Source organism: Lissotriton helveticus, chromosome 11 (genome assembly GCF_964261635.1).
Source record: "Lissotriton helveticus chromosome 11, aLisHel1.1, whole genome shotgun sequence".
NCBI classification, from domain to species: Eukaryota; Metazoa; Chordata; class Amphibia; order Caudata; family Salamandridae; genus Lissotriton; species Lissotriton helveticus.
Genome location: NC_136072.1, coordinates 31570154 through 31597198, shown reverse-complemented (window position 1 = coordinate 31597198; position 27045 = coordinate 31570154). Strand labels below are relative to the sequence as shown.

The window sequence follows — 27045 nt, the reverse complement described above, 5'->3', positions numbered from 1 at the left end:
TCGCCCAGACAGGCATTATAGAAAACTTGTGACTCAACTTACAGAGTATTTAGGTGGACCCACGATTGAGTTACCTTCAAATCCAGTTTTACAGGAGCATTTATAATTTCCAATGGTGTTTGTGCAGGTCGCATTGGTATGGCATGTGGTGTTCTTCAGACACTCATCTACGTCACTGCAGGATGTCCCGTTACCTAAAGAGGATCAATGAAGCTGTTAGAGCGTTGCATTCATGACAGCCGCCAAGTGTATCGCGTGCGCTGACTGTGACATGGTATCTAGGAGGTGCAGTGTCGGATAGGGGACAGCATTTCATAGGTTTATACAAACTGGAAAGTCATAACTTTCCAACTGTTGTTTCAAATAGAATATAAAGCATTAATGGTTTTTCAAGCAGCACCATGTGGACAGTGATTAATATCCACCTGAGGCAAACAGCAGTTGAATAAATGTTTATAAAAAGAATGTGCTGCATTTAGTTTAAAAAAAAATGTATTACAGTAAGAGGAATATGCTTCCAGGGAGCTGCAGTAAGACGTATTTATACTTAGCTCAATAGGACATGGCCGCTGGTCATGCCTAAGCAGTGCTTAATTTGTAAAACATTAAGTGCCCAGGCCCTTCTTGGAAGGCCACTGCTGCCTGCACCTCCCATACCCTGCCAATGCTGCAAATGACAGTACCAACATAACACCTAAGCTTCAACATCCTACAAGTGTGGTAATTCAGACTATTTCAGGCCACACACAGCTATATTAATGGCGCGAGAAGCTGGTATTTGTTTTCAGTGTATATTTACGTAATAAACATGGTTGTTGTGCTTATCTCAAAATTAAAAAGAGAGCGCCACCATGTGGTGGACTGTCATTGCAGCAAGTGCTGACAATTAAGTGCTGGAACAAAGCAACTGAACCCAGCGGCACAAATTAAGCACTGGGTCTAAGACATCTGGTAAAGAAAAAGTCTAATTTATGCATACAGAACAGCATGTCTGACAAAGAGGAGGAGCTCTCTGATCTTACCTTGGTACCCATAGTGACAGGTGCAGGTGTAGCTTCCAACAGTGTTAATGCGTGTTGCATTCATGTGACACGGGCTGCTAGTACACTCACTTTTTCACTACAAGAAGTCCCAATTCCAACGAAGACAACAGGAGAGAACTGAATTTTTTTTATTCACATTGCTCACAGTAGGGAGCCTTTGCACCAGGTGTGAGGTTGCATCATTTGAACATCCTGAGTCTAATTTCACTTGTTGCTGAGCAGAACCTTTTAGCATCCCTGAATACTGACCACCACAATGTTCTTTACCTGGCCCCTGTCATCTGGCTGAGGGGTAGCAGATCTTCACTAAAATTGTCATAATTTAGCTAATCTTATTTATTCTTTTAAAATAATTATTTTCTTCTAATATGTTTCACTGAGACGTGTGGCCTTGTTTTATAACTGTTTATGTTTTCTCATCTTTTTAATTATTTTGATTGGGCAGTCTTTCTTTGTTGCCCATCCTTACTGTGCCTGACTTCACATCCAGAGCACCAAAGACAAGCCCCTATGCTCCTGCTTGAGTCCTGAGTTGGGTAGCGTGTAATCACTATGCCTCCCAGCTGACGGAATACAATGATGTGTTCAGCACAGATGCAGGATTAGCTATTCTCAAATTCTACAAAGAAAAATCAAGCTTTCTTAATAATAACAGCAAAACTCATAATAATAAGATAAGAATCCATAACACACTCAAATAAGGCCGATGGGACCCTCACTCTGGTTAGCAACAGAGTCCTAATTAATTATTTAATTACTGATGACACTTCTGAAACTTTAGTCATTATAGAAAATTGGCTTGCAGATGATTGCAATTCTACTTTAGAAGGCTTAGTTTCAGGGTACTGCAAAATAATACAAGATTTGATCACAAAGACATGCGTTATAGAAAACTTGTAACTCGACTTATAGAGTATTTAAGTGGACCCACTATTAAGTTACCTTCAAATCCAGGGTTACAGGAGCATGAGTAGTTTCCAATGGTGTTAGTGCAGGTCGCATTGGTATGGCATGTGGTGTTGTTCAGACACTCGTCTACGTCACTGCAGGATGTCCCGTTACCTAAAGAGGACCAATAAAGCCGTTAGAGCGTTGCATTCATGACAGTCGCCAGGTGTATCTAGTGCGGTGACTGTGACATGGTATCCAGGAGGTGCAGTGTCGGATAGAGGACAGCATTTCATAGGTTTATACAAACTGGAAAGTCAATATCCACCTGAGGCAAACAGCAGTTGATTATATGTCTATAAATGTTTATAAACATATTGTACTGCATTTAATATGAAAAGTATTACACCAAGAGGTATATGCTTCCAAGGAGCTACAGTACAACATAGTTATAATTAGCTCATTAGAACATGGCCACTGGTCAGGCCTAAGCATGGCTTAATTTGTGAAAAGTTAAGTAAGGGCCATTCTAGGAAGGCCACTGTTGCCTGCAGCACCTATACCCTGCCAGCGCTGCCAATGACAGTACCAACATAGCACCTAAGCTTCGACATCCAACAGGTGTGACAATTTACTCTATATCAGGCCACACAAAGCTATAATAATGGCACGAGAGGCTGGTATTTGTTTTCAGAGTACATTTACTTAATAAACACAGTTGTTTTGCTTATTTCAAAATTAAAAAGAGACCGCCACCATGTTGTGGACTGTCACTGCAGCAAGTACTGACAATTAAGTGCTGGAGCAAAGCACCGGAAACTACAGGCACAAATTAAGCACTGGGCCTAAGACATCTGGTAAAGAAAACGTCTAATGTATGCATACAGAACAACATCTCTGTCAAAGAGGAGGAGGAGCTCTCTGATGTTACCTTGGTATCCATGATCAAAGGAGCAGGTGTAACTTCTAACAGTGTTAATGCATGTTTCATGAATGTGGCATGGGCTGTTAGTACACTCACTTTGTCACCACAAGAAGTCGCATTTCCAAAGAAGACAAGAAGAGAGTACGGAATTATTTTTATTGGCATTGCTCACTGTAGGGAGCCTTTGCACCAGGTGTGAGGTGCATCATTTGAACATCTAAGTCTAATTTCACTTGTTGATGAGCGGAACATTTTCCTGAATACTGGCCACCACAATGTTCTTTACCTGGCCCCCTCTCATCTGGCCGAGGGGTACCTAGCTATCACCAAAATTGTCATAATTTGGCTAATCTTTTTAATTTTTTTAAAATAATTATTTTCTTCTAATAAGTTTCACTGAAACATATGGCCTCATTTTATAACTGTTTATGATTTCTCATCTTTTTAATTATATTGATTGGGCAGTCTTTCTTTGTTGCCCATTCTTACTGTACCTGACTTCCACCTGAAGTGCGGCGTACCAGAGCTCACTGCTTACTTTCCCCTTAGGTCCTGCTTTTAGTGGGTCTATAAAGTGGTAACCACAGCACAGATGTGCACATCTAGAGCACCAAAGACAAGCTCCTATGCACTGCTTGAGTCCAGAGGTGGGTAGCGTGTAGTCACTATGCCTTCCAGCTGATAGAATGCAATGATGTCTTTAGCACAGATATAGGATTTGCTATTCTCAAATTCTGCAAAGAAAATCCACACTTTCCTAACAATAACAGCAAAACTCATAATAATGAGATAAGAATTCCCAACACACTAAAAGAAGGCCTATGGGACCCTCACTCTGTGGTTAAAAACAGAGTCCTAATTAATTATTTAATTACTGATGATACTTCTGAAACTTTAGTCATTACAGAAACGTGGCTTGCAGAGGATTGGAATTCTATTTTAGAAGGCTTAGTGCCAGGGTACTGTTGTGTGTCAAGTTAGATTCCGTATATAAATTTCCAGATGTATGCCCTTATATAGGTACAATTCACACTGCCCTTATTTAGGCATAGAAACTAGCCCTCATTTAGGCATTGCTCACGCTAACCAAATACAGGCATGGTCAACTACATCCAATCCTCTCCGTCAGAACGAGTTCTTGGAAAACCAGACTCTTAAGCTTTTGGGACTTCCCCTTGCCTGGATATTGATTTCTCCAAGAACTCATTTATTATGCATAAACATATATATCTAAGGGGTTCATTCATGACATTCTTATGCCTGACTTTTACGTCAATACTTGCATTCCTAAACACCTTCAAGGTATAAATATACCTTCACTTGCTATGGCAAGGCACGGTACAGTTTGGTGCGATTCGGCTACCTAATTGCACGATGCGGCTCGCCACAGCAAGTCCCGAAGGAAGTCAGCTCCCCAACTGACACACTGACCAGACGCCGTCATCCTCTTCACCGAGAATCCAGCTCCAGTGTTTCTGACTCCCCTTGCGAGGTGTTAGAGATTGAGTCCCGGGAAAGAGATACCAACCTTTCTCATTCTAAGGTATGGAGCTGATTAGAACCTAGAGAAACCTTTGGCAATTCTTGGCACAACTAAACTATAGCTAAAACAGCACCTACTTCTTCCCTCGCACTAGACTTGGGTTAGGTACACTGGGGTAGGATTATTTTAGAAGCACCAATAAAGTATTTTAGCCTGTGTTATTTATGTATGTATTTTTATATATGTCATAGCTACAGACTATGCTAATACAGTAATATTTTATATTACTGTTATTGCTGTAAGTATTCTATTTCGCATTCTGTTTTACGATTGCAGCAGTTCATATCTCTTGCATGAGCAATAAGACTGTTCAATAAACCCTTTTCTTGAAACGCCCGTCTCACTATTTCTATACAACTTTGTAGAAACGAAGCATGCACGATAGACTGAGTGAAATAATTATCTATTGTTTCCACAACTCTGAAGATATTGTTCCAACTCTAAGGGACACAAAGTTGTCATGTTTATGCGGTTGTCAGAGTCTTATCCCTTCTTGCTTATTCGAGAAGTTTCTAGTGACCTCTGAGTTACCTGGCACACACACAATTAAGTTTAATATACTCGATAGAAAGATACTGACCTCAGTCCTATGTCAAATCTATAGTGTATGTTATTCCAATGCGCAGAGCCTATCAGGGATATAGGAACTACAATACAGTACTACAAAATATTATAGGATTCGATCGCCCAGACAGGCGTTAAATAAAACTTGTGACTCGAGTTATAGTGTATTTAAGTGGACCCACGATTGAGTTACCTTCGAATCCAAGGTTACAGGAGCAAGAGTAATTTCCAATGGTGTAGTGCAGGTTGCATTTATATGGCATGTTGTGTACTTCAGACACTCATTTACGTCACTGCACGATGTACCGGTATGATATAAATAATAAACTAATGAATGTTATCTTGTCATACCTCCGTGAGGACAACCTTTAACTCTCACCTGTAGCAAGCACCGGATGTTTAAATGTGTACAGAAGTAATGTGCCACATGACACTTACTTTAATAGGAAATTTGCTACAGGATAATTATTTTAACAAGTATTGACCAACAAGAAACATTGTTCAGGGAGCTGGAGTAAACATATGTTTAGAATAGGACAAAGACTGCACAAGCAAACATCTGGCTGGATTACATATCAGAAGCATTTCCCCCCTTCTGAGCCCTGCTGCAACATTAACTGGGCGAGCCAGGCACAGGTTTATGCAGCTCACCCCAAAAATGTCAATGCACTATATGTAGCAGGTCTGCCTTTCACTTGGAGCCAGAAACCCATACTCTGCTGAAGGTGGTGCAAGGTTTCCCTCTCAGGCAGGTGCACTGTGTGACTTCAACTAATGCCTGGAGGCTTTTGAGAGGTCTCTATGATCCTTTTTTCTCATTAAATGAAAATAGTCAGGGGTGCACTGAGTGTGCGTCACATGTATGTGACGCACACTCAGTGTGGCCTCTAACATCTTCTTTCCAACGTGACCCACAGCTGTAACACAATGGAAGTCCATGGTAAGGAGACCCTCAATTTGCACCAGGCAATAGGGCCAATGAGGCAACAGCCTTTCATGATTGCACTGTTGCGTATTCTGCGGCATCCGGATCCACAGTACAGAAAGGCCTGAGTTAGCATGTGCGCCTCCCTCTATACTACCAAAGAGCTCAAACATTGAGTGCATACACGTGTTTTGACCCCGGGCACTTTCAATAATACGGGCCATGTTATAGCACCTCATTTATGCACACAAGAGAGGAGGACCGCTGTGAAGTTACCTTGGTATCCAGAGTTACAGACGCACGAGTGATTTCCCAAGGAGTTAATGCAGGTTGCATTGATTTGGCATGCAAGTTTCATGCATTCTTGTATGTTGCTGCAAGAAATCCCATCACCTAAGAAGGAGCACAAAGAATTGAAAGAAAGATATTCCTGTCAATCACTATATTTGATGTAGCTAAAGTGTGATGTCACATATGGGTTAGAAAAGTAGTTACCCTGGTATCCGGGGTTGCAGGTGCATGCGTAACTTCCAATCGTGTTATTACAGGTTGCGTTTATATGGCATGGCCTGCTGTCACACTCATTTATGTCACTGCACGATGTCCCGTTACCTAAGAGGACCAAGAAAACAATCTGGACATTATATTAACTGCAAAAAATGGGGCAAAAAATGGGTCCAATTCACAAAGGTAAACTTAGACCAAAAGTCTCAGTGTGAGACCTGAAAACAGACTTTATCACACCTGGTAATTTCCAGCTGCGATAAAATAAGGCCCTCTTAGTTACTTTTTGGCAGGTGTAATTTGTCTCAATTAAGCTCTCAAAAACTTTCATTACCATGCGGTATTCACCAAAAAACACATTTTTTTCCTAAAAAAGTTATTATAGGCAAACATTATCACATCCAGTAAAATCAAGAAACATGCGGGCCACTTTTAACGAGGGCCATAGTGCATAAATTAACACATGTTGTAAAAGATTAGATAAGTGCCAGCATTTCAGGTTTTGGCCTAATGGGATCTTTTGTTGCTTTATGGCTATTGTTTATGTTAAATTACATAAAAATTAATCACTTTGTGTTATTTTCTTATAATACAAGTGGCCAATGATTTATTTCCACCTGTAGCAAAATGCTTGGTCATCTGTAGATATCAAGTGTTAAGGGGTTGTATTTTAAAAGCCAACATACTGTTTACTAGAAAATCATGAAGGTAAGAATATATAGGAAATTATACATTTACTATACTACCAATTTACCCATCTACGTATATTGAAGGTGTATATCGTCAACGTACATACATGTGGAGTAAAGAATAGTAACACTATACTTACTTCTGTTTAATTACCATTACAATAGTCTGGATCTTGATAAAATAATTATGATATTTTGGCAGGGTGATATTTATGCATACAGAACAGCATGTCAGTCAACAGGGGGGAGGAGCTCTCTGATGTTACCTTGGTATCCATAGTGACAGGTGCAGGTGTAGCTTCCAACAGTGTTAATGCGTGTTGCATTCATGTGGCATGGGCTGTTAGTACACTCACTTTGTCACTACAAGAAGTCCCATTTCCAAAGAAGAAAACAAGAGAGTTCTTAATTATTTTTATTCGCATTGCTCACAGTAGAGAGCCTACGCAGCAGGTGTGAGGTGGCATCATTTGAACATCTTGAGTCTAATTTAATTTGCTGATGAGCAGAACATTTCAGTATCCCTGAATACTGACCACCACAATGTTCTTTTCCTGGCCCCCTGTCATCTGGCTGAGGAGTACCAGGTCATCACTAATATTGTCATAATTTAGATAATCTTATTAATTATTTTTAAGTAATTATTTCCTTCTAATACGTTTTACTGAGTCGTGTGGCCTCGTTTTCTAATTGTTTATGTTTTCTCATCTTTTTAATTATTTTGATTGGGCAGTCTTCCTTTGTTGCCCACTTTTACTGTACCTGACTACCGCCTGAAGTGCGGCGTACCAGAGCTCACTTCTTACTTTCCCCTTAGGTCCTGCTTTCAGTGGGTCTATAAAGTGGTAATCACAGCACAGATGTGGACATATAAAGCACCAAAGACAAGCCCCTATGCACCTGTTGAGTCCTGAGGTGGGAAGGGTGTAGTAACTATACTTCCCAGCTGATAGAATGCAATGATGTGTTTGGCACAGATACAGTATTTGCTATCCTCAAATTCTGCAAAGAAAATTCAAGCTTTCTTAATAATAACAGCAAAACTCATAATTATAAGATGAGAATCCACAACACACTAAAAGAAGGCCTATGGGACAATCACTCTGTGGTTAAAAGCAGAGTCCTAATTAATTAATTATTTACTGGTGACACTTCTGAAACTTTAGTCATCACAGAAACTTGGCTTGCAGATGATTGCAATTCTATTTTAGAATGCTAAGTGCCAGGGTACTACAAAATAATATACGATTTGATCGCCCACACAGGCGTAAAATACAACTTGTGACTCGACTTATAGAGTATTTAAGTGGACCCACGATTGCGTTACCTTCAAATCCATGTTTACAGGAGCATGAGTAATTTCCAATGGTGTTTGTGCAGGTCGCATTGGTATGACATGGGGTGTTCTTCAGACACTCATTTACGTCACTGCATGATGTCCCGTTACCTAAAGAGGAACAATGAAGCCGTTAGAGCGTTGCATTCATGACAGTCGCCAGGTGTATCGGGTGCGCTGACTGTGACATGGTATCCAGGAGGTGCAGTGTCGGATAGGGGGCAGCATTTCATAGGTTTACACAATCGCGAAAGTCATAGCTTTCCAACTGTTGTTTGAAATAGAATATAAAGCAATTAGTTGTTTTTCTAGCAGCATCACGTGGACAGTGATTAATATCCACCTGAGGCAAACAGCAGTTGATTTAATGTTCATGTAGTTAGAAATGTATTACACGAGAGGAATGTGCTTCCAGGGATCTGCAGGGAGATGTATTTATACTCAGCTCAATAAGACATGGCCGCTGGTCAGGCCTGAGCAGTGCATAATTTGTAAAAAGTTAAGTGCCAGGGCCCTTCTTGGAAGGCCACTGCTGCCTGCACCTCCCATACACTGCCAGAGCTGCCAATGACAGTAAAAACATAACACCTAAGCTTCAACATCCTACAGGTGTGACAATTCAAACTATATCAGGCCACACAAAGCTATAATAATGGCATGAGTGGCTGGTATTTGTTTTAAGTGTATATTTACTTAATAAACACGATTGTTGTGCTTATCTAAAAATTAAAAGAGAGCGCTACCATGTAGTGGACTGTCACTACAGCAAGTGCTGACAATTAAGTGCTGGAGCCAAGCACCCGAACCAACCGGCACAAATTAGGCACTCGGTCTAAGACATCTGGTAAAGAAAAAGTCTAATTAATGCATTCAGAACAGCATGTCTGTCAAAGAAGAGGAGGAGCTCTCTGATGTTACCTCGGCATCCCTGGTGACAGGTGCCGATGTAACTTCCAACACTGTTAATGCGTGTTGCATTAATGTGGCATGGGCTGTTAGTACACTCACTTTGTCACTATAAGAAGTCCATTTCCAAAGAAGACAACAAGAGAGTACTGAATTCTTTTTATTCGCATTGCTTACAGTAGGGAGCCCTTGCAGCAGGTGTGAGGTGACATCATTTGAACATCCTTAGTCTAATTTCACTTGTTGATGAGCAGAACTTTTTATCATCCCTGAATACTGACCACCACAAAGTTCTTTACCTGGCCCCTGTCATCTGGCTGAGAGGTACCTGGCCATCACAAAAATGTTCATAATTTAGCAATTCTTATTTATTCTTTTTAAGTTCACTGAGTCGTGCAGCCTTGTTTTGTAACTGTTTATATTTTCTCATCTTCTTAAATATTTTGATTGGCCAGTCTTTCTTTGTTGCCCACTTTTACTGTACTTGACTTCCACCCTAAGTGCGGCGTACTAGAGCTCACTTCTTACTTTCCTCTTAGGTGCTGCTTTCAGTAGGTCTATAAAGTGGAAATCACAGCACAGATATGCACATCTAGAGCACCAAAGACAAGCCCCTATGCACCTGCTTGAGTCCTGAGGTGGGTATCGTGTAGTCACTATGCCTCCCTGCTGATATAATGCAATGATGTGTTTGGCACAGATACAGGATTTGCTATTCTCAAATTCTGCAAAGAAAATTCAAGCTTTCTTAATAATAACAGAAAAACTCATAATAATAAGTTGAGAATCCACAACACACTCAAAGAAGGCCTATTGGACCCTCACTCTGTGGTTAAAAAAGAGAGTCCTAATTAATTATTCAATTACTGATTATAATTCTGAAACTTTAGTCATTACAGAAACTTGGCTTGCAGATGATTGCAATTCTATTTTAGACGGATTAGTGCCAGGGACCTACTAAATAATATAGGATTTGATCGTAAAGACATGCGTTATAGAAATCGTGTGACTCGACTTATAGAGTATTTAAGTGGACCCACTGTTAAGTTACCTTCAAATCCAGGTTTACAGGAGCATGAGTAATTTCCAATGGTGTTAATGCAGGTTGCATTTATATGGCATGTTGCGTTCTTCAGACACTCATTTACGTCACTGCACGATGTCCCATTTCCTAGAGAGGACCAATGAAGCTGTTAGAGCGTTGCATTCATGACAGTCGCCAGGTGTATCGGGTGCGCTGACTGTGACGTGGTATCCAGGAGGTGCAGTTTCGGATAGGGGGCAACATTTCATTGGTTTATACAAATGCGAAAGTCATAGCTTTCCAACTGTTGTTTGAAATAGAATATAAAGCAATTAATTGTTTTTCTACAAGCACCATGTGGACAGTGATTAATATCCACCTGAGGCAAACAGCAGTTGATTAAATGTCTATATCTTTTTATAAACATATTGTACTGCATTTAATATGAAAAGTATTACACCAAGAGGAATATGCTCCAGGGAGCTGGAGTAACACTTATTTATTATTAGCTCAATAGAACATGGCCACTGATCAGGCCTAATGACATCTGGTAAAGAAAAAGTATAGTTTATGCATACAGAACAGCATTTCTGTGAAAGAGGAGGAGATCTCTGATGTTACCTTGGTATCCATGGTGACAGGTGCACGTGTAACTTCCAACAGTGTTAATGCATGTTTCATTCATTTGGCATGGGCTGTTACTATACTCACTTTGTCACTACAAGAAGTCAATTTCCAAAGAAGACAACAAGAGAGTACTGAATTATTTTTATTCACATTGCTCACAGTAGGGAGCCTTTGCACCAGATGTGAGGTGACATCATTTGAACATCCTGAGTCTAATTTCACGTGTTGATGAGGAGAACATTTTAGTATCCCTGAATACTGATCACCACAATGTTCTTTACCGGGTCCCCTGTTATCTGGCTGAGAGGTACCTGCCTTCACTAAAATTGCCATAATTTAGCTAATCTTATTTATTCTTTTTAAATAATTATATCCTTCTAATAAGTTTCACTGAGTCGTGTATCCTCGTTTTATAACTGTTCATGTTTTCTCATCTTTTTAATTATTTTGATTGGGCAGTCTTTATTTGTTGCCCACTTTTACTGTACCTGACTTCCACCTTAAGTGCGGCGTACTACAGCTCACTTCTTACTTCCCCCTTAGGTGCTGCTTTCAGTGGGTCTATAAAGTGGTAAATACAGCACAGATGTGCACATCTAGAGCACCGAAGACAAGCCCCTATGCACCTGCTTCAGTCCTGAGGTGGGTAGCGTGTAGTCACTATGCCTCCCAGATGATAGACTGCAATGATGTGTTTGGCACAGATACAGGATTTGCTATTCTCAAATTCTGCAACGAAAGTTCAAACTTTCCTAATATTAACAGCAAAACTCATAATAATAAGATAAGAATCCACAACACATTCAAAGAAGGCCTATGGGACCCTCACTTTGTGGTTAAAAACAGAGTCTTAATTAATTATTTAATTATTGATGACACTTCTGAAACTTTAGTCATTACAGAAACTTGGCTTGCAGAGGATTGCAACTCTATTTTAGAATGCTAAGTGCCAGGGTACTACAAAATAATATAGGATTTGGTCGCCAGACATGCGTTATAGTACATTGTGATTCGACTTATAGAGTACCAGCAGCCCGTCCCGACGTTGTTCGGGGGAGAAAAGTAATGTGTGAAAAAATATTATAAAGCTTTTAATATTTCTTGGTACACAACATTTTTGGTTTCATTTGATTGTGGACGTAGAATAAATTGTTTTTTTATATTTCCAGACCTTGAAAGAGCAACATATAACTGCCCATGAGTGAAGCAGTCTTCTCGTAAGTCAATGCCTATAACTTTGTATGTTTGTCCTTGAGATTGGTTAATAGTAGAAGCAAAAGCAATGTTAATAGGGAACTGCAAGCGTTTAAATTGAAATGGTAGATCATTTGGGATCATGGGTATGTGTGGAATGTGTGCTAAGTGTCCTGCGGCAGGACCAGAGAGAATAGTAGCTTTAATGACATAGGGTAAAAGACTTATAACTTGTAGTCGTGTCCCATTGCATAGATCAGGCGGATGTAGGTTACATAATAACATGATGGGAATCCCAACTTTAATTTTCAGTACATGAGGTGGACGTCCGGATGGGTTAAGTGAGTTTAGGAATTCTTGAGGATAATGCACGGCGTCTTCAGTTTCTAATACTGTATCAATGGATTTATAGACTTTTGTGTCTCCTGGTATTTGTAGTAGTATGTGTTCATTGATATGGTTGACACTTGAGTTTCTGGGTGCAACTATAGCTCTTTCGCAAATCCACCGGAAGTCTTTTGTAACAATCTGCTCTATGTCCGGGTATACATGTTGTATGAGTTCCTGTAAGGTAGACACTGGCATACCAAAGTTGTGAATATTAATATTATCGTTATTGGTAGGTACTTCACCATTACCAAGTTGGAGTAGAAGATCAGCAAATTGACTATCTCCACCACCTAAATGTGTCCTCATATTAGTGCGTAATGTGAGAGTGTGAACACAGTCCCAGAGTTGTGATACTTTTAAGCATGCTTTTAGTATGTCCGCACGTGTTCCTCTTGGAACAACAGGAAGAGTTTGTCTGAAGTCTCCAGCAAACACAAAAGTAACACCACCCATTATGGTATTAACATTTCGAATGTCTTGAAGAGTTCTATTGACGGCGTCTATATGTGCGCGGTGTGTCATAATACATTCGTCCCACACGATAAGAGAGACTCTTTGAAGCTGTGTTCCTAAGCGTCCATTTTTGCGTACAGAGCACGTTGACTCTTTTTCCACTGAAACATTTAAAGGTAGTTTAAACATTGAATGTGCAGTGTTCCCACCAGTTAGCAAAGTAGCAGCTATTCCCGAAGATGCAACAGCAAGAGCCAATAGTCCTGACTAGCGTATTTTAGCTAGTATGAGGTTTATTAAGTAAGTTTTGCCTGTTCCTCCCGGTGCGTCTAAGAAGAATATTTTACCTTCTTTACTTTCCACACTTTGAACAATGGTGTTGTATGCAACAGTTTGATCCGGAACTAAGTTTGGTAAATGTTGTTCAACGTATTGATGGATGTTATAATTAGAATGTAGTATTTGAGTGTCTTTGTTAGTGTTATGTTTCGTTCTATAACTTTCTGGCAGTTTGAAATCTTTTAAAGATTTCTCATTTAGTTCATAGAGGGAGTCTTCTATTGCTATGAGTCCTTGGTTAAAGATGTCATTAGTGAATGGTATTGAGTCATCATGTGTTTCTTGTTGTTTTCTGTGTAGTATATCTTCACATAAATGTTCTTTGTATTCTTCCCATAAAGACATAGGATCCGAAGGGTTACAGAATAACAGAATATTAACAAATAATTGGCGTAGTTGATTTGGGCAATCTGAAAGGGCAGCATCACTTAAAGTATGTTTCCAACGATGGTTCGTCTTCAATGAGTCCAAGTGATTTACATGCAGCTTGGTAGGTAGGCATTAATTGTCCATGAACGGTTAAAAGAGTTTCAAAATTTGTAGGTCCCCGAACATGTTGTAAAAGAATGCGTAAATGGAAGCACTCAGATTGGTTTAGGTGAATAGTGTACATTCTCCCAAGAGCCGAGTCCTTTTTTACTCCAGGGTGGCCTAATACGTCAATACCACGTTTCCTCCGTGTAAAAGTATTTTTTCCCCAGGTATAGTATTGTGGAACCTCTTGGTATAGCAATGTTTTTGCAAAAGTCTCCGTGGCACACAATTTAAAGAAGGCAGTAAGTGTTGTAGGTGTTGGATTTTCTGCTACGCGGTTCATTGTTTTTTCATTAAAATATACTCTTTGTCCATTTGGCAGATGTACAGCAGATGTACAGCTAGATGTCGGATGTCTTTCATGAATGTTAAACTGAAGGAGGCGCCAAACAGCCTCTGAAGTACTAATATACCTGCCATTGAGATATGTTTCAATGTCATTATGTTTGCTTGCAATAGTAGCAGTTGCTTGATCTGAGCCTTTGTTGATATATTTGCAAATATATTTAATAGCTTTCACTGATTGGCAGTATTCAATATTAATGTGAGCATTGAAAGTGCGACATAGTACAGGTGAATATGGAACCACCCACTGGTTATCGACAGTAATTTCTTGGCCTCTAAGAGTCATTGTGATTGTCTGTCCTCCATGTTGTGGGCTCCTTCTACGGTAAATGGGATAACCATTAACACCAGTTTCTGTTTCATTAGTGAGAGGGCGTGGGTATTTTTTTGTACAAATACCATTTCTCATACATGGTGATAGAATGTTGTGTTCACCACATGGGCCATGCAACATGTTCTTTTTAACAATCAAAAATAGTTGTTCATCGTTGACAGGATCTGGCAGCTCAACGGATATAATGAGATCCACTTCGTCTGCTTGTATTTTAGGTTCAAGCCACAATAGGATGTGCACGTGTGGCAGTCCCCTCTTTTGCCATTCAATGGCAAATATGTAAGCTTTGGCATATCCAAAGATATGTTTTTGCGTTCATATTTTCATGAGTGCTTTCACTTTTAAATTGAACACACGTGCAACGATGTCATGTCTATCGCATGATCTTTGTTTAGGAAATAATTATTTTTTAATTTCTGGCCACTCTGGATTGCAGGTGAAGGTGATGAACAAATCAGGTCTCCCATAGTGCCTAACATATATAATTGCATATTGTGTCTTTTCGTGCATGTACCTGGGCGAGCCAGTGAAGGTAGCGGGTAAAATGACGTGTTGTCCAATATCCGAAGCTTGAAGGTGCTGATCTTGATTGAGTGCATCTTTTAAGTTTATGTAGTTTTCTGCACGTAGTTGTGTTTGATTGCGGCGTTTGAAGTCGAGCCTTTTGGTGATCATTTTTGCCATCATATCCACAATATATTGATTAAAAAGATTTCTAAACCAATGTAAGGTATTGAAAGTTGTGGATCTAACCATTAGAGTATAGGCATAGTATTGCATGAATGTAACAGTTTTGTTCTTACTGCAGTTTGCTAGTGGTATGTTTAGACAATAACCATCTTCACTTCTCAGGAAAAGAATGGGGTATTGTAAGGGGTCATATGATCTATGCAATTCGGAGACTTTACGTAATATTCCTTCTCGGGTATGTAAGACAATGGGCCTTTGTTTTCATTAACTAAAAGAACAGCAACTTCATCAGTTGTTGGTGCATTATATCTCCCTGGATGTGTATTTGGAGGCCGTTGATCAGCGTGGATGATAATTTTAAAATCTACATCATGTGAATGCATCTCATAGTTGTATTTAAGTGACCTAATGTACGTGTTATGAGTGTGCAATGTGGTTTGTAGTTCTTCAAAAAGCTGTCTGTTTAAGTTTGGGATTATGTGTGATCGTGCATCAACTTGTTGCATTGCGGAAAGGAAATATATTTGTAGAAATTGTGGGGACTTTCCTTCTTGTGGAAGCATGCTGCCAATTAAGTGGTATAACTGTCCATGTATTTTAAAAGTAGGCATGAAATTGCCTTCTTTGACTTCATTTGCACCAAAGGATGTCATTTGGAATAGAGTATTGTAACGGCGTGTGTTTCTTAAGAAATGATTTGAAAGTGGGTGAGTGCCATCAAGTAGTTGTTTAATGATTGGAGGTGGTTCTTGTATGTTATTAATATTGACATTTCCTGATGAGCAACAAAGGCCTTTAGGTTCCGCTTTCCATTTCTGTGCGTAGCACTTGGTACAGACACTGTCCATGTTTCCAATTATAACATCTGCATTGTTCATGTAGTCAATAAGTGGGTTGTAGTTGAATGCTGATTTGAGGCTATGTACTGTTAGTGGAAGCATAAGTAAAGGTTGGTCTGTAAGTTGTGTTTGAGCTTCTATTGTTGAAGTTTGTAAAGTGGAAGTATGAGGTATAGTAGTGGACGTTGATGGCTGGTCACTGTTGTGATGAATTGGCAGTGAAAGCTGAGAAGTATATGGATCAGCGATGTTTGTTAAGTGGTTGTGATCCTGTTCTTGTGTTTGTCGTATGCGCTTATTCCTTTGTGCCCATGTTTTATATGTTGCCCTTGAAAGTTGTGTCTTCCTCTTCACCATTTTCAGCATGTGAGTGTAATGGTTGTAAAATTAAATGTTATTTGTGTTAATTTGTATTGTGTGTTTCAATATTGTATTTCGCTGTTCTCAGTACAGTTTAGTATGTTAAAGGTGTGTGTTTTGGAAGAGCAATATGTATACTGCTATTATAAAGAGAGAATGGTAAAACGTTTGGTTTCGAACAACGTTGTTTGGTGGTGTTAGCATTGTAATGAAGTAATGTTCTTTTAAATATCCCTAGTTCTGTTTGTGAGCATGGGTAAATGTGGTTATATTTTCCACATAGCCAAGCAGCATGAAGTAGCGTAAAGCGCCGTTAATTACTGTAGCTGATGGTTCTTTTTGTAATGTGAATGAGGCTTATTGAATTCCTCCTGTTTTTGTTTTCCTGTCCTGCCCCTGTGCTAATGTGTAATGTAGTGCGCCTGAATGTTGAATTTTCATGATTGTTGTTTAAATGTGCATGTTTTTTGTTTAGTGGCTGCCCCCTTGTTGAACCTGTGATGTTTTGTAGATATTTGTAATGTGTTGTTTTTTTTTAAAGTTACAGTGAGGGGTCAGAGCAGGGCTATTTGTTTCCCCCTGCAAGCACGTTAGACGTGTGTAAATCGGTATGTGGCAGTTTGTTTAGCAATTAGTGTGAGTGCTGCGAGCATATGTTTTTCCTGCCCCCTGCAATCACGTTAGACATGTGTAAAGTGTTAATTATTGCCTCCTTTTGTAATGTACATGAGGCTTTTTATTTGTAATGTGTTGGTGTTTTTTCGAAAATTACAGTGAGGAGTTAGAGCAGGTCTATTTGTTTCCCAATGCAAGCACGATAGACGTGTGGAAATTGGTATGTGGCAGTTTGTTTTGCAATTAGTGTGAGTGCTGCAAGCATAGGTTTTTCCTGCCCCCTGCAATCATGTTAGATGTGTGTAAAGCGTGAATGAATGCCTCCTTCTGTAATGTGAATGAGGCTTTATCACGTAAGACGTGTGGGTACAGAGCAGGAATATCGCCGCAAAAATATCGCCTAACATAAATATCGCCGCAAAAATATCTACAGGAAGAAATATCGATGACAAAAATATCGTCTGACCAAAATATCGACAGACAGGTAAGTAATATCGTTAACATTAATATAGTTGTAATAAATATCGTTTACAAAAACATAGTTTACAATAATATCGTTTTTTAAATAATTATAAGTAATGTAGTGTTTTTAATGATTATTTTTAGTCAAAGTACTATTTTTAGTAGTATATTATTATTTAATAATGTATTTTCAGTTGAATTTAGTATTAATAGTTCCGTAGCGGGTTGTGGGTTTATAGGGGAGTAGGGTGGGAAGTAATTTAAATATAATGAAATAATACATGAATTCATGTTTTAAATGAATATAAATAGTGTAATAAATAATAGTTAATTAATTTCAATTAGTTAATTGAATAATAATTATGTAATTAATTATGTTAATTTTTTAATTATTTTTAGGTGTGTGTACAGGATTTTTTTAGTGAAAATGTTTTTGGGTAAAGGGGTATTTTTAGGGTTCAGGGTCAGTTTTCAGTTTTTGGGTAAAGGGGTATTTTTAGGGTTCAGGGTCAGTTTTCAGTTTTTGGGTAAAGGGGTATTTTTAGGGTTCAGGGTCAGTTTTTAGTTTTTGGGTAAAGGGGTATTTTTAGGGTTCAGGGTCAGTTTTCAGTTTTTGGGTAAAGGGGTATTTTTAGGGTTCAGGGTCAGTTTTCAGTTTTTGGGTAAAGGGGTATTTTTAGGGTTCAGGGTCAGTTTTCAGTTTTTGGGTAAAGGGGTATTTTTAGGGTTCAGGGTCAGTTTTTAGTTTTTGGGTAAAGGGGTATTTTTAGGGTTCAGGGTCAGTTTTCAGTTTTTGGGTAAAGGGGTATTTTTAGGGTTCAGGGTCAGTTTTCAGTTTTTGGGTAAAGGGGTATTTTTAGGGTTCAGGGTCAGTTTTTAGTTTTTGGGTAAAGGGGTATTTTTAGGGTTCAGGGTCAGTTTTTAGTTTTTGGGTAAAGGGGTATTTTTTGGGTTCAGGGTCAGTTTTCAGTTTTTGGGTAAAGGGGTTTTTAAATATAATGAAATAATAGATTAATTAATGTTTTAAATAAATATAAATAGTGTAATAAATAATAGTTAATTAATTTTAATTAGTTAATTGAATAATAATTATGTCATTAATTATGTTAATTTTTTAATTAATTTTAGGTGTGTGTACAGGATTTTTTTAGTGAAAATGTTTTTGGGTAAAGGGGTATTTTTAGGGTTCAGGGTCAGTTTTGGGTTTTTGGGTAAAGGGGTATTTTAATTATATATATGTATTATTGTTGTTATATAAAGTAATGTGTAAAATTAATTTATATGTCCACATTTATTAATTTTATAATTAAAAAGTGTAGTAAATTTGTTTGAAATAGTTAAAAAATAAAAGTAATTTAATGTATTTTGTTAATAGTACTTATATTTATTTATTATTTAATGTAATTTTAATTATTTTAAAAAGTCGATATTTTTTACATCTATATTAATTACAACGATATTTTGGAGTCGATATTTATGTACTTACCTGTTTAAGTATAGGGTGTCGATATTTTTGTAAACGATATTTTTGCAACGATATTTATGTCAGCTATATTTTTGTTATCGATATTTTAACACCCTACCAGACGTGTGTAAACCGTGAATGAATGCCTCCTTCTGTAATGTAAATGAGGCGTTATCACGTTAGACGTGTGTAAACCGTGAATGAATGCCTCCTTCTGTATTGTAAATGAGGCGTTATCACGTTAGACGTGTGTAAAGCGTGAATGAATGCCTCCTTCTGTAATGTAAATGAGGCTTTATTACGTTAGACGTGTGTAAACCGTGAATTAATGCCTCCTTCTGTAATGTAAATGAGGCGTTATCACGTTAGACGTGTGTAAAGCGTGAATGAATGCCTGCTTTTGTAATGTAAATGAGGCTTGTTGAATGTGCCTTTTTATTTTCCCTGGCTGCCCCCTGTGCAGGCCCTTGCAACAGCGTTAGACGGCCTCGTTGTGGTGTGTAAAGCTTGAATGAATGCCTCCTTCTGTAATGTAAATGAGGCTTCTTGAATGTGCCTTTTTGTTTTCCCTGTCTGCCCCCTGTGCAGGCCCTTGCAACTGCATTAGACGGCCTCGTTGTGGTGTGTAAAGCGTGAATGAATGCCTCCTTCTGTAATGTAAATGAGGCTTTATCACGTTAGACGTGTGTAAACCGTGAATGAATGCCTCCTTCTGTAATGTAAATGAGGCGTTATCACGTTAGATGTGTGTAAAGCGTGAATGAATGCCTCCTTCTGTAATGTAAATGAGGCTTTATCACGTTAGACGTGTGTAAACCGTGAATGAATGCCTCCTTCTGTAATGTAAATGAGGCGTTATCACGTTAGACGTGTGTAAAGTGTGAATGAATGCCTCCTTTTGTAATGTAAATGAGGCTTGTTGAATGTGCCTTTTTATTTTCCCTGGCTGCCCCCTGTGCAGGCCCTTGCAACTGCGTTAGACGGCCTCGTTGTGGTGTGTAAAGTGTGAATGAATGCCTCCTTTTGTAATGTAAATGAGGCTTGTTGAATGTGCCTTTTTATTTTCCCTGGCTGCCCCCTGTGCAGGCCCTTGCAACTGCGTTAGACGGCCTCATGTGTTGCCGTTTTTTTAAAAGTTACAGTGAGGGGTCAGAGCAGGGCTATTTGTTTTCCCCCTGCAAGCACGTTTGTAAATGAGGCTTTTTATTTGTAATATGTTAAATGTGGCTTGTTGAATGTCCCTTTTTATTTTCCCTGGCTGCCCCCTGTTCAATGTGCCTTTGTATTTTCCATGGCTGCCCCCTGTTCAATGTGCCTTTTTATTTTCCCTGGCTGTCCTCTGTTCAATGTGCCTTTTTATTTTCCCTGGCTGCCCCCTGTTCAATGTGCCTTTTTATTTTCCCTGGCTGCCCCCTGTTCAATGTGCCTTTGTATTTTCCCTGGCTGCCCCCTGTTCAATGTGCCTTTGTATTTTCCCTGGCTGCCCCCTGTTCAATGTGCCTTTGTATTTTCCTTCCTGCCCCCTGTTCAATGTGCCTTTGTATTTTCCCTGGCTGCCCCCTGTTCAATGTGCCTTTTTATTTTCCCTGGCTGCCCCCTGTGCAGGCCCTTGCAACTGCGTTATACGGCCTCGTTGTGGAATATAAAAGAGGGTTGTTGAATTCAGCGTTTTAATGTTTCCCTGCCCTCTGACAATCTGTTTGTGAAAGTAGTGCTAATTTACTGTTCTGAGATGTAGATGATGTAGAGTCCATTTATAACGCGCTAGCAATCGCTCCAAGGAGCATCTCGGCGCCAATATGAGGACAACCAGATGAAAAAGTTGCCTTACTGCTAAGGAGACCATAGCCGGGATCACACTAGCGCTCTGGCCATTGGGTCTGGAAGATTGTAAATCCAGGTTTTCAATTGCTTGCGGAACTCAGACTCCTTGTCCAGTGCTCTTAATAGAGGGGGTAGGGCATTCCATGCTTTGGCCCCCAACACCGCTAGGGATTTGCCCCCGCGGGTTTTGAGTCTGAATCTAGGGATGGTCAAAAGATTGGCATTGGAGGATCTTAGTGCGCGATTTGGACAGTATTTTACAAATTTATTTCTTAGGTAAGTGGGGCCTGAATTATGCACAGCGCGAAAAGTGATAGTTAAAACTTTGTGGAGGACCCTTTTAGTTATAGGCAGCCAGTGTAGTGCATTGAGGGCTTTGGTTGCTGAGGATCTTCTTGGCCATTTCAGAACCAGCCTTGCAGCTGCATGCTGCACCATCTGGAGTTTATGAGTAACCATCTTATTGGTGCCAGCATACAGGCTATTGCAATAGTCAATGCGGGAGGTGACTAATGCAATCGTAACAGTTTTCCTTGCTTCGAGGGGCAGCAGGTCGAAGAACTTTCTAAGCATTTTTATTACCCCGAAACAAGTGCCTGCCACTTTTGACGCTTGATGTTTGAAGGATAGATCGGCGTCAAACTGTACCCCAAGGTTGCGAGCCGAGGAGGTAGTGTGGGGTGGAATTTCTGCCTTCTCAGGCCACCACAGTCTGGGGATGAAATCATTATTTGAGCCTATGGGCATGATCTCGGTCTTTCCTGTGTTACATTTCAGGTGGTTTTTCCGCATCCACTCAAAGGTGGCCGTTAAGCAGCACTTAAGCTTTTCCTCCCAGGCCTGGTTGTCTTTGTCCATGACCAGGATTAGTTGGGTATCGTCCGCATATGCTATTACATCTATGCCGCAGGTTTCTTTGCTTCCCCCCTGCAAGAATGTTAGACGGTTGTAAAGCGCCGTAAATTAACGTCCATTATGCCTCCTTCCGTAATTTAAGTGAGGCTTGTCCAAATTTCATTTTTTTTCCCCTGGCCGCCCCCTGTGCAGCCCCTCGCACCAACGTTAGACGTCTTTGAAGTGTGTTTGTTATAGCGCGAGTACGCAAATGTGCTTTAAAAACCGTACATCATGCCTCGTTGTAGGATGTGAACGAGTCTTTTGGAAATCGCCGTGTAAATTTTTCACTGCCCTCTGACAATGTGTAGTGGTCAGTTATTTGCCCGCGTTTGTGGCCTCGACAGCAATGAATAACGTGCGTGTTGGACCAATGGATGAAGGTTTTGCCTATTTCTCTTTTCTATGAATGTGTTACTTTACTGTAATGTTGCGTGATTGGTTATTTCTATAATGCGTGTTGCGCCATTGGTTGTTTGGTGGAAGGCCCCGCCAACAGTGTTTGCGTTCATGTTGCGTGATTGGATGGTTGTGCAAGGCTTGCCCAACATTGTTCGCCTTGTATATTTCCCTCCCCAAGCCGCGCCCCTTTGTTTATGTTGTCTTGCTGGAACCCTGATGAATGTATCGCGGAAGTGCCCATTGCACAGTTCGAATTTGCCGACATTTTTTCTCGGAGTCAGTGAGTAGTGAGCCCATTGCACACTCCTAATTTTCCGACGACTTTTCTTGCACAGATTTGAAAAACGTTGTTTATGATCCGTAATGCTCCTGAAGGTGTTTATGTGTCCACTTAGAGCTTGCTTGCTGAAGTTGTGTGTGGTGACAAAACAGCGTTTTTCCAATCTGTGCAAGAAAAGATGCACAGATTTGAAAAACGCTGTTTCTGATCCGTAATGCTCCTGAAGTCGCCGTGCATGCTCCTGAAGGTGTTAATGTGTCCGCTTAGAGCTTGCTTGCTGAAGTTGTGTGTGGTTCTGTGTGCTTGCAGAAGCTGTTGTTTTGTGTGGTTGTGTGTGCTTGCAGAAGCTGTTGTTTTGTGTGTGCTTGAGTGCTTGAAGGAGCTGTAACCAAGTGAATGGGACATGCCCCTCTGCCAATGTTACCGCCCACATTAGTTTGACACGCCTATGAGAACAACGCCCACAACAACGCCCACAAGGAACTACTTTCTCCGGAATGTTGTTTGCCCTTCGTAATGTATATGTCGTAGAAATGCATAGCCTATGTCCATCTCCTGGACCTCCCCTTTCCAACGCTGTATTGGGTGTTATGATTGATGGTGTACTTCTGGAGTTTACCCACCTCAAAGGTTCCCAGTTCTCGCTTTATAATAGTAGTATAGATTTAAGTGGACCCACGATTGAGTTATCAGGTGTGAGGTGACATAATTCGAAAATCCTGAGTCTAATTTCACTTGTTGATGAGCAGAACATATTAGCATCCCTGAATACTGACCACCACAATGTTCTTTACCTGGCCCCCTTTCATCTGTCTGAGAGGTTCCTGGCCTTCTCTAAAATGGTCATAATTTAGCTAATCTTATTATTTATTTTTTAATACTTATTTCCATGTAATAAGTTTGATGGAGTTGTCTAGCCTTGTTTTTTCAACTTTTTATGTTTGGGCATCATTGTAATTATTTTGATTTGGTAGTCTTTCTTTGTTACCCACTTTTATTGTGCCTGACTTCAGCCTGAAATGAGGCACAACAGAGCTCACTTCTTACTTTCCCATTTGGACTACATTCAGTGGGTCTATAAAGTGGTAACCACAGCAGAGATGCGGACATCTTCAGCACCACGGACCAGCCGACATGTATCTGATTGAATCCTGAGGTGGGTATCATCTAGTCACTATGCCTCCCAGTTGATGGAATGCAATAATGTGTTTGGCACAGATACAGGATCTGGTATTCTCAAATTATCTTCTCCACCCTCCCCAAATGGACGTCGTTCACGAGTTAATATATATAACATCGTACATTGTTTTGATTTATATGCTACTAATTTTTGTAAAGTGCCTCGATACTTTTGATTCGTCACAAATCAATTGCTTATACTACTGCCATTCAATGTAATCTCTCCGCTGCTAATGTTGTAAAGCGCTCCCATATCTTTGGGTCTGGCCAGCGCTATATAAAACTCTTAAATAAATAAATATTAAATTATGGACCCAAAGAAAAAAATAAGCAAGTTGTCCAGAGAGAAAATCTATGTCACCCCTTTTCCCTCTGCAAAGAAAATTCAAGTCTTCTTAAAAATACAAACAAAACTCATAATAAAAAGGAAGAATCCACAACACACTCATGGAAGGCCTATGGGACCCTCCCTCTGTGGTTAAAAACAGAGTCTGGTACATTATTGAATTACTGATGACACTTCTGAAACTTTTAATTATTACAGAATCTTGGCTTGCAGATGATTGCCATTCTATTTTTGAAGGCTTAGTGCCAGGGTACTACAAAATAATTTAGGATTTGATCACCCAGACAGGCGTTAAATACAACTTGTGACTCGACTTATAGAGTATTTAAGTGGACCCACGATTGAGTTACCTTCAAATCCAAGGTTACAAGAGCATGAGTAATTTCCAATGGTGTTAATGCAGGTTGCATTTATATGGCATGGTGTGTTCTTCAGACACTCATTTACGTCACTGCACGATGTTCCGTTACCTAAAGAGGACCAATGAAGCTGTTAGAGCGTTGCATTCATGACAGTCGCCAAGTGTATCGGGTGCACTGAGTCTGACGTGGTATCCAGGATGTGCAGTGTCGGATAGGGGGCAGCATTTCATAGGTTTATACAAACTGGAAAGTCAGTGCTCTCCAACTGTTGTTTGAAATAGAATATAAAGTAATTAATGTTTTTTCTAGCAGCACCATGTGGACAGTGATTAATATCCACCTGAGGCAAACAGCAGTTCATTAAATGTTCATAAAAATAATGTGCTACATGTTGTTAAAAAAGTATTACATCAAGAGGAATATGCTTCCAGGGAGCTGCAGTGAGACGTATTTATACTTAGCTGAATTGGACATGACCGCTGGTCAGGCCTAAGCAGTGCTTAATTTGTAAAAAGTTAAGTGCCAGGGCCCTTCTTGGAAGTCCACTGCTGCCTGCACCTCCCATACCCTGCCAGAGCTGCAAATGACAATACCAACATAACACCTAAGTTTTGACATCCCAGAGGTGTGGTAATTCAGACTATTTCAGGCCACACAAAGCTACGATAATGGTGTGAGAGGCTGGTATTTGTTTTCAATGTATATTTACTTAATAAACACAGTTTTTGTGCTAATCTCAAAATTAAAAAGAGAGCGCCACCATGTGGTGAACTGTCACTACAGCAAGTGCTGTCAATTAAGTGATGGAGCCAAGCACCCAAACCAACCGGCATACATTAAGTGCTGGGCATAAGACATCTGGCAAAGAAAACGTCTAGTTTCTGCATACAGAACAGCATGTCTGTCAAAGAGGAGGAGGAGCTCTCTGATGTTACCATGCTATCCATGGTGACAGGTGCAGGTGTAGCTTCCAACAGTCATAAAGCATGTTGCATTCATGTGGCATGGGATGTTAGTACACACACTTTGTCAGTTCAAGAAGTCCCAATTCCAACGAAGACAACCAGAGAGTACTGAATTATTTTTAATCGCATTGCTCACAGTAGGGAGCCTTTGCAGCAGGTGTGAGGTGGCATCATGTGAACATCCTGAGTCTAATTTCACTTGTTGATGAGCAGAATCTTTTAGTGTCCCTCAATACAGATCACCACAATGTTCTTTACCTGGTCCCCTGTCATCTGGCTAAGGGGTACCAGGCCCTCACTAAAACCGTCATAATTTAGCTAATCATATTTATTCTTTTTAAACAACTATTTCCTTGTAATAAGTTTCTCTCAGTTGTTTGGCCTCTTTTTATAACCATTTATGTCAGTTTATCATTTTAATTATTTTGATTTGGTAGTCTTTCTTTGTTGCCCACTTTTACTGTGCCTGACTTCCGCCTGGAGTGCGGCGTACCAGAACTCACTTCTTACTTTCTCCTTTGATGCTACTTTCAGTGGGTCTATAAAGTGGTAACCACAGCACAGATATGCACATCTAGTGCACCACGGACACGTCGATATGTACCTGATTGAGTCCTGAGTTGGGTAGCGTGTAGTCACTATGCCTCTCAGCTGATAGAATGCAATGATGTGTTTGGCACAGATACAGGATTTGTTTTTTCTCAAATTCTGCAAAGAAAATTCACGCTTTCCTAATAATAACAGCAAAACTCATAATAACAAGAAAAGAATCCACAACACACTCAAAGAAGGCCTATTGGTCCCTCACTCTGTGGTTAACAACAAAGTCCTAATTAATTATTTAATTATTGATGACACTTCTGAAACTTTAGGTATTACAGAAACTTGGCTTGCAAATTATTGCAATTCTATTTTACAAGGCTTGGTCCCAGGGTACTACGAAATAATTTAGGATTCAATCACCAAGACATGCGTTAAAGAAAACTTGTGACTCGACTTATAGAGTATTTAAGTGGACCCACGATTGAGTTACCTTCAAATCCAGAGTTACAGAAGCATGAGTAATTGCCAATGGTGTTAATGCAGGTCGCATTGCTATGGCATGTTGTGTCCTTCAGACACTCATTTACGTCACTGCAGGATGTCCCATTACCTAAAGAGGACCAATGAAGCTGTTAGAGTGTTGCATTCATGACAGTCACCAAGTGTATCGGGTGCACTGACTCTGAAATGGTATCCAGGAGATGCAGTGTCGGATAGGTGACAGCATTTCATAGGTTTATACAAAGTGGAAAATCATAGCTTTCCTTTTTTTTTTTACCCAAGCAGTAAATTATCACAGTAAGTACAGCTTCATTTGCAAATCAACAAAACATATTAACATCAAATTGGATAAATATTGGTTATACATTGTTTGACATTGTAAGAAAAAAAAAGAAAGAATTTTATCAGAGGGGTGGATCAAGAGCAGTAGATAAGTAAATAAACAAATTATAAAAAGAAGGATATTGTCTTAAAGCTACACAATATTCTCTAGCCAATTGGTAATCGAGGACCAGATTTTTAGGCCCCATATTCGTATCCTTCGTCCCCGCCTTTTATAGACAGAGGATTCTATGTTGTATTGCCCAAGCATCCTGGATCTCCAATTGATGAATGTAGGAGCGTCTGGGGAGATCCACTGGGAGGTTAAACATAGCCTTAGAACAGACATAGCAATGAATAGAAAGCTAGTCTCGACCCTCCCGGGAAGTGCTCCTACTTCATCCCCTTCAACCCCCGTATTATCAGCTCAGAAG

General features: G+C 39.8%; 1 protein-coding gene across 1 annotated transcript in view; it reads right to left on the bottom strand.

Moving 5' to 3' along the window:
* LOC144792126 (uncharacterized) overlaps positions 1-27045 on the bottom strand; it is a 201893-nt gene that overhangs the window by 14925 nt on the left and 159923 nt on the right. The window contains exons 34-38 of the mRNA XM_078667000.1: positions 8409-8528; positions 6384-6500; positions 6165-6281; positions 1986-2105; positions 75-194 (exon numbers count right to left, since the gene is read on the bottom strand). Of these exons, the coding sequence (XP_078523126.1) occupies positions 75-194; positions 1986-2105; positions 6165-6281; positions 6384-6500; positions 8409-8528 (594 nt within the window). The remainder of the gene's footprint in view (positions 1-74; positions 195-1985; positions 2106-6164; positions 6282-6383; positions 6501-8408; positions 8529-27045) is intronic.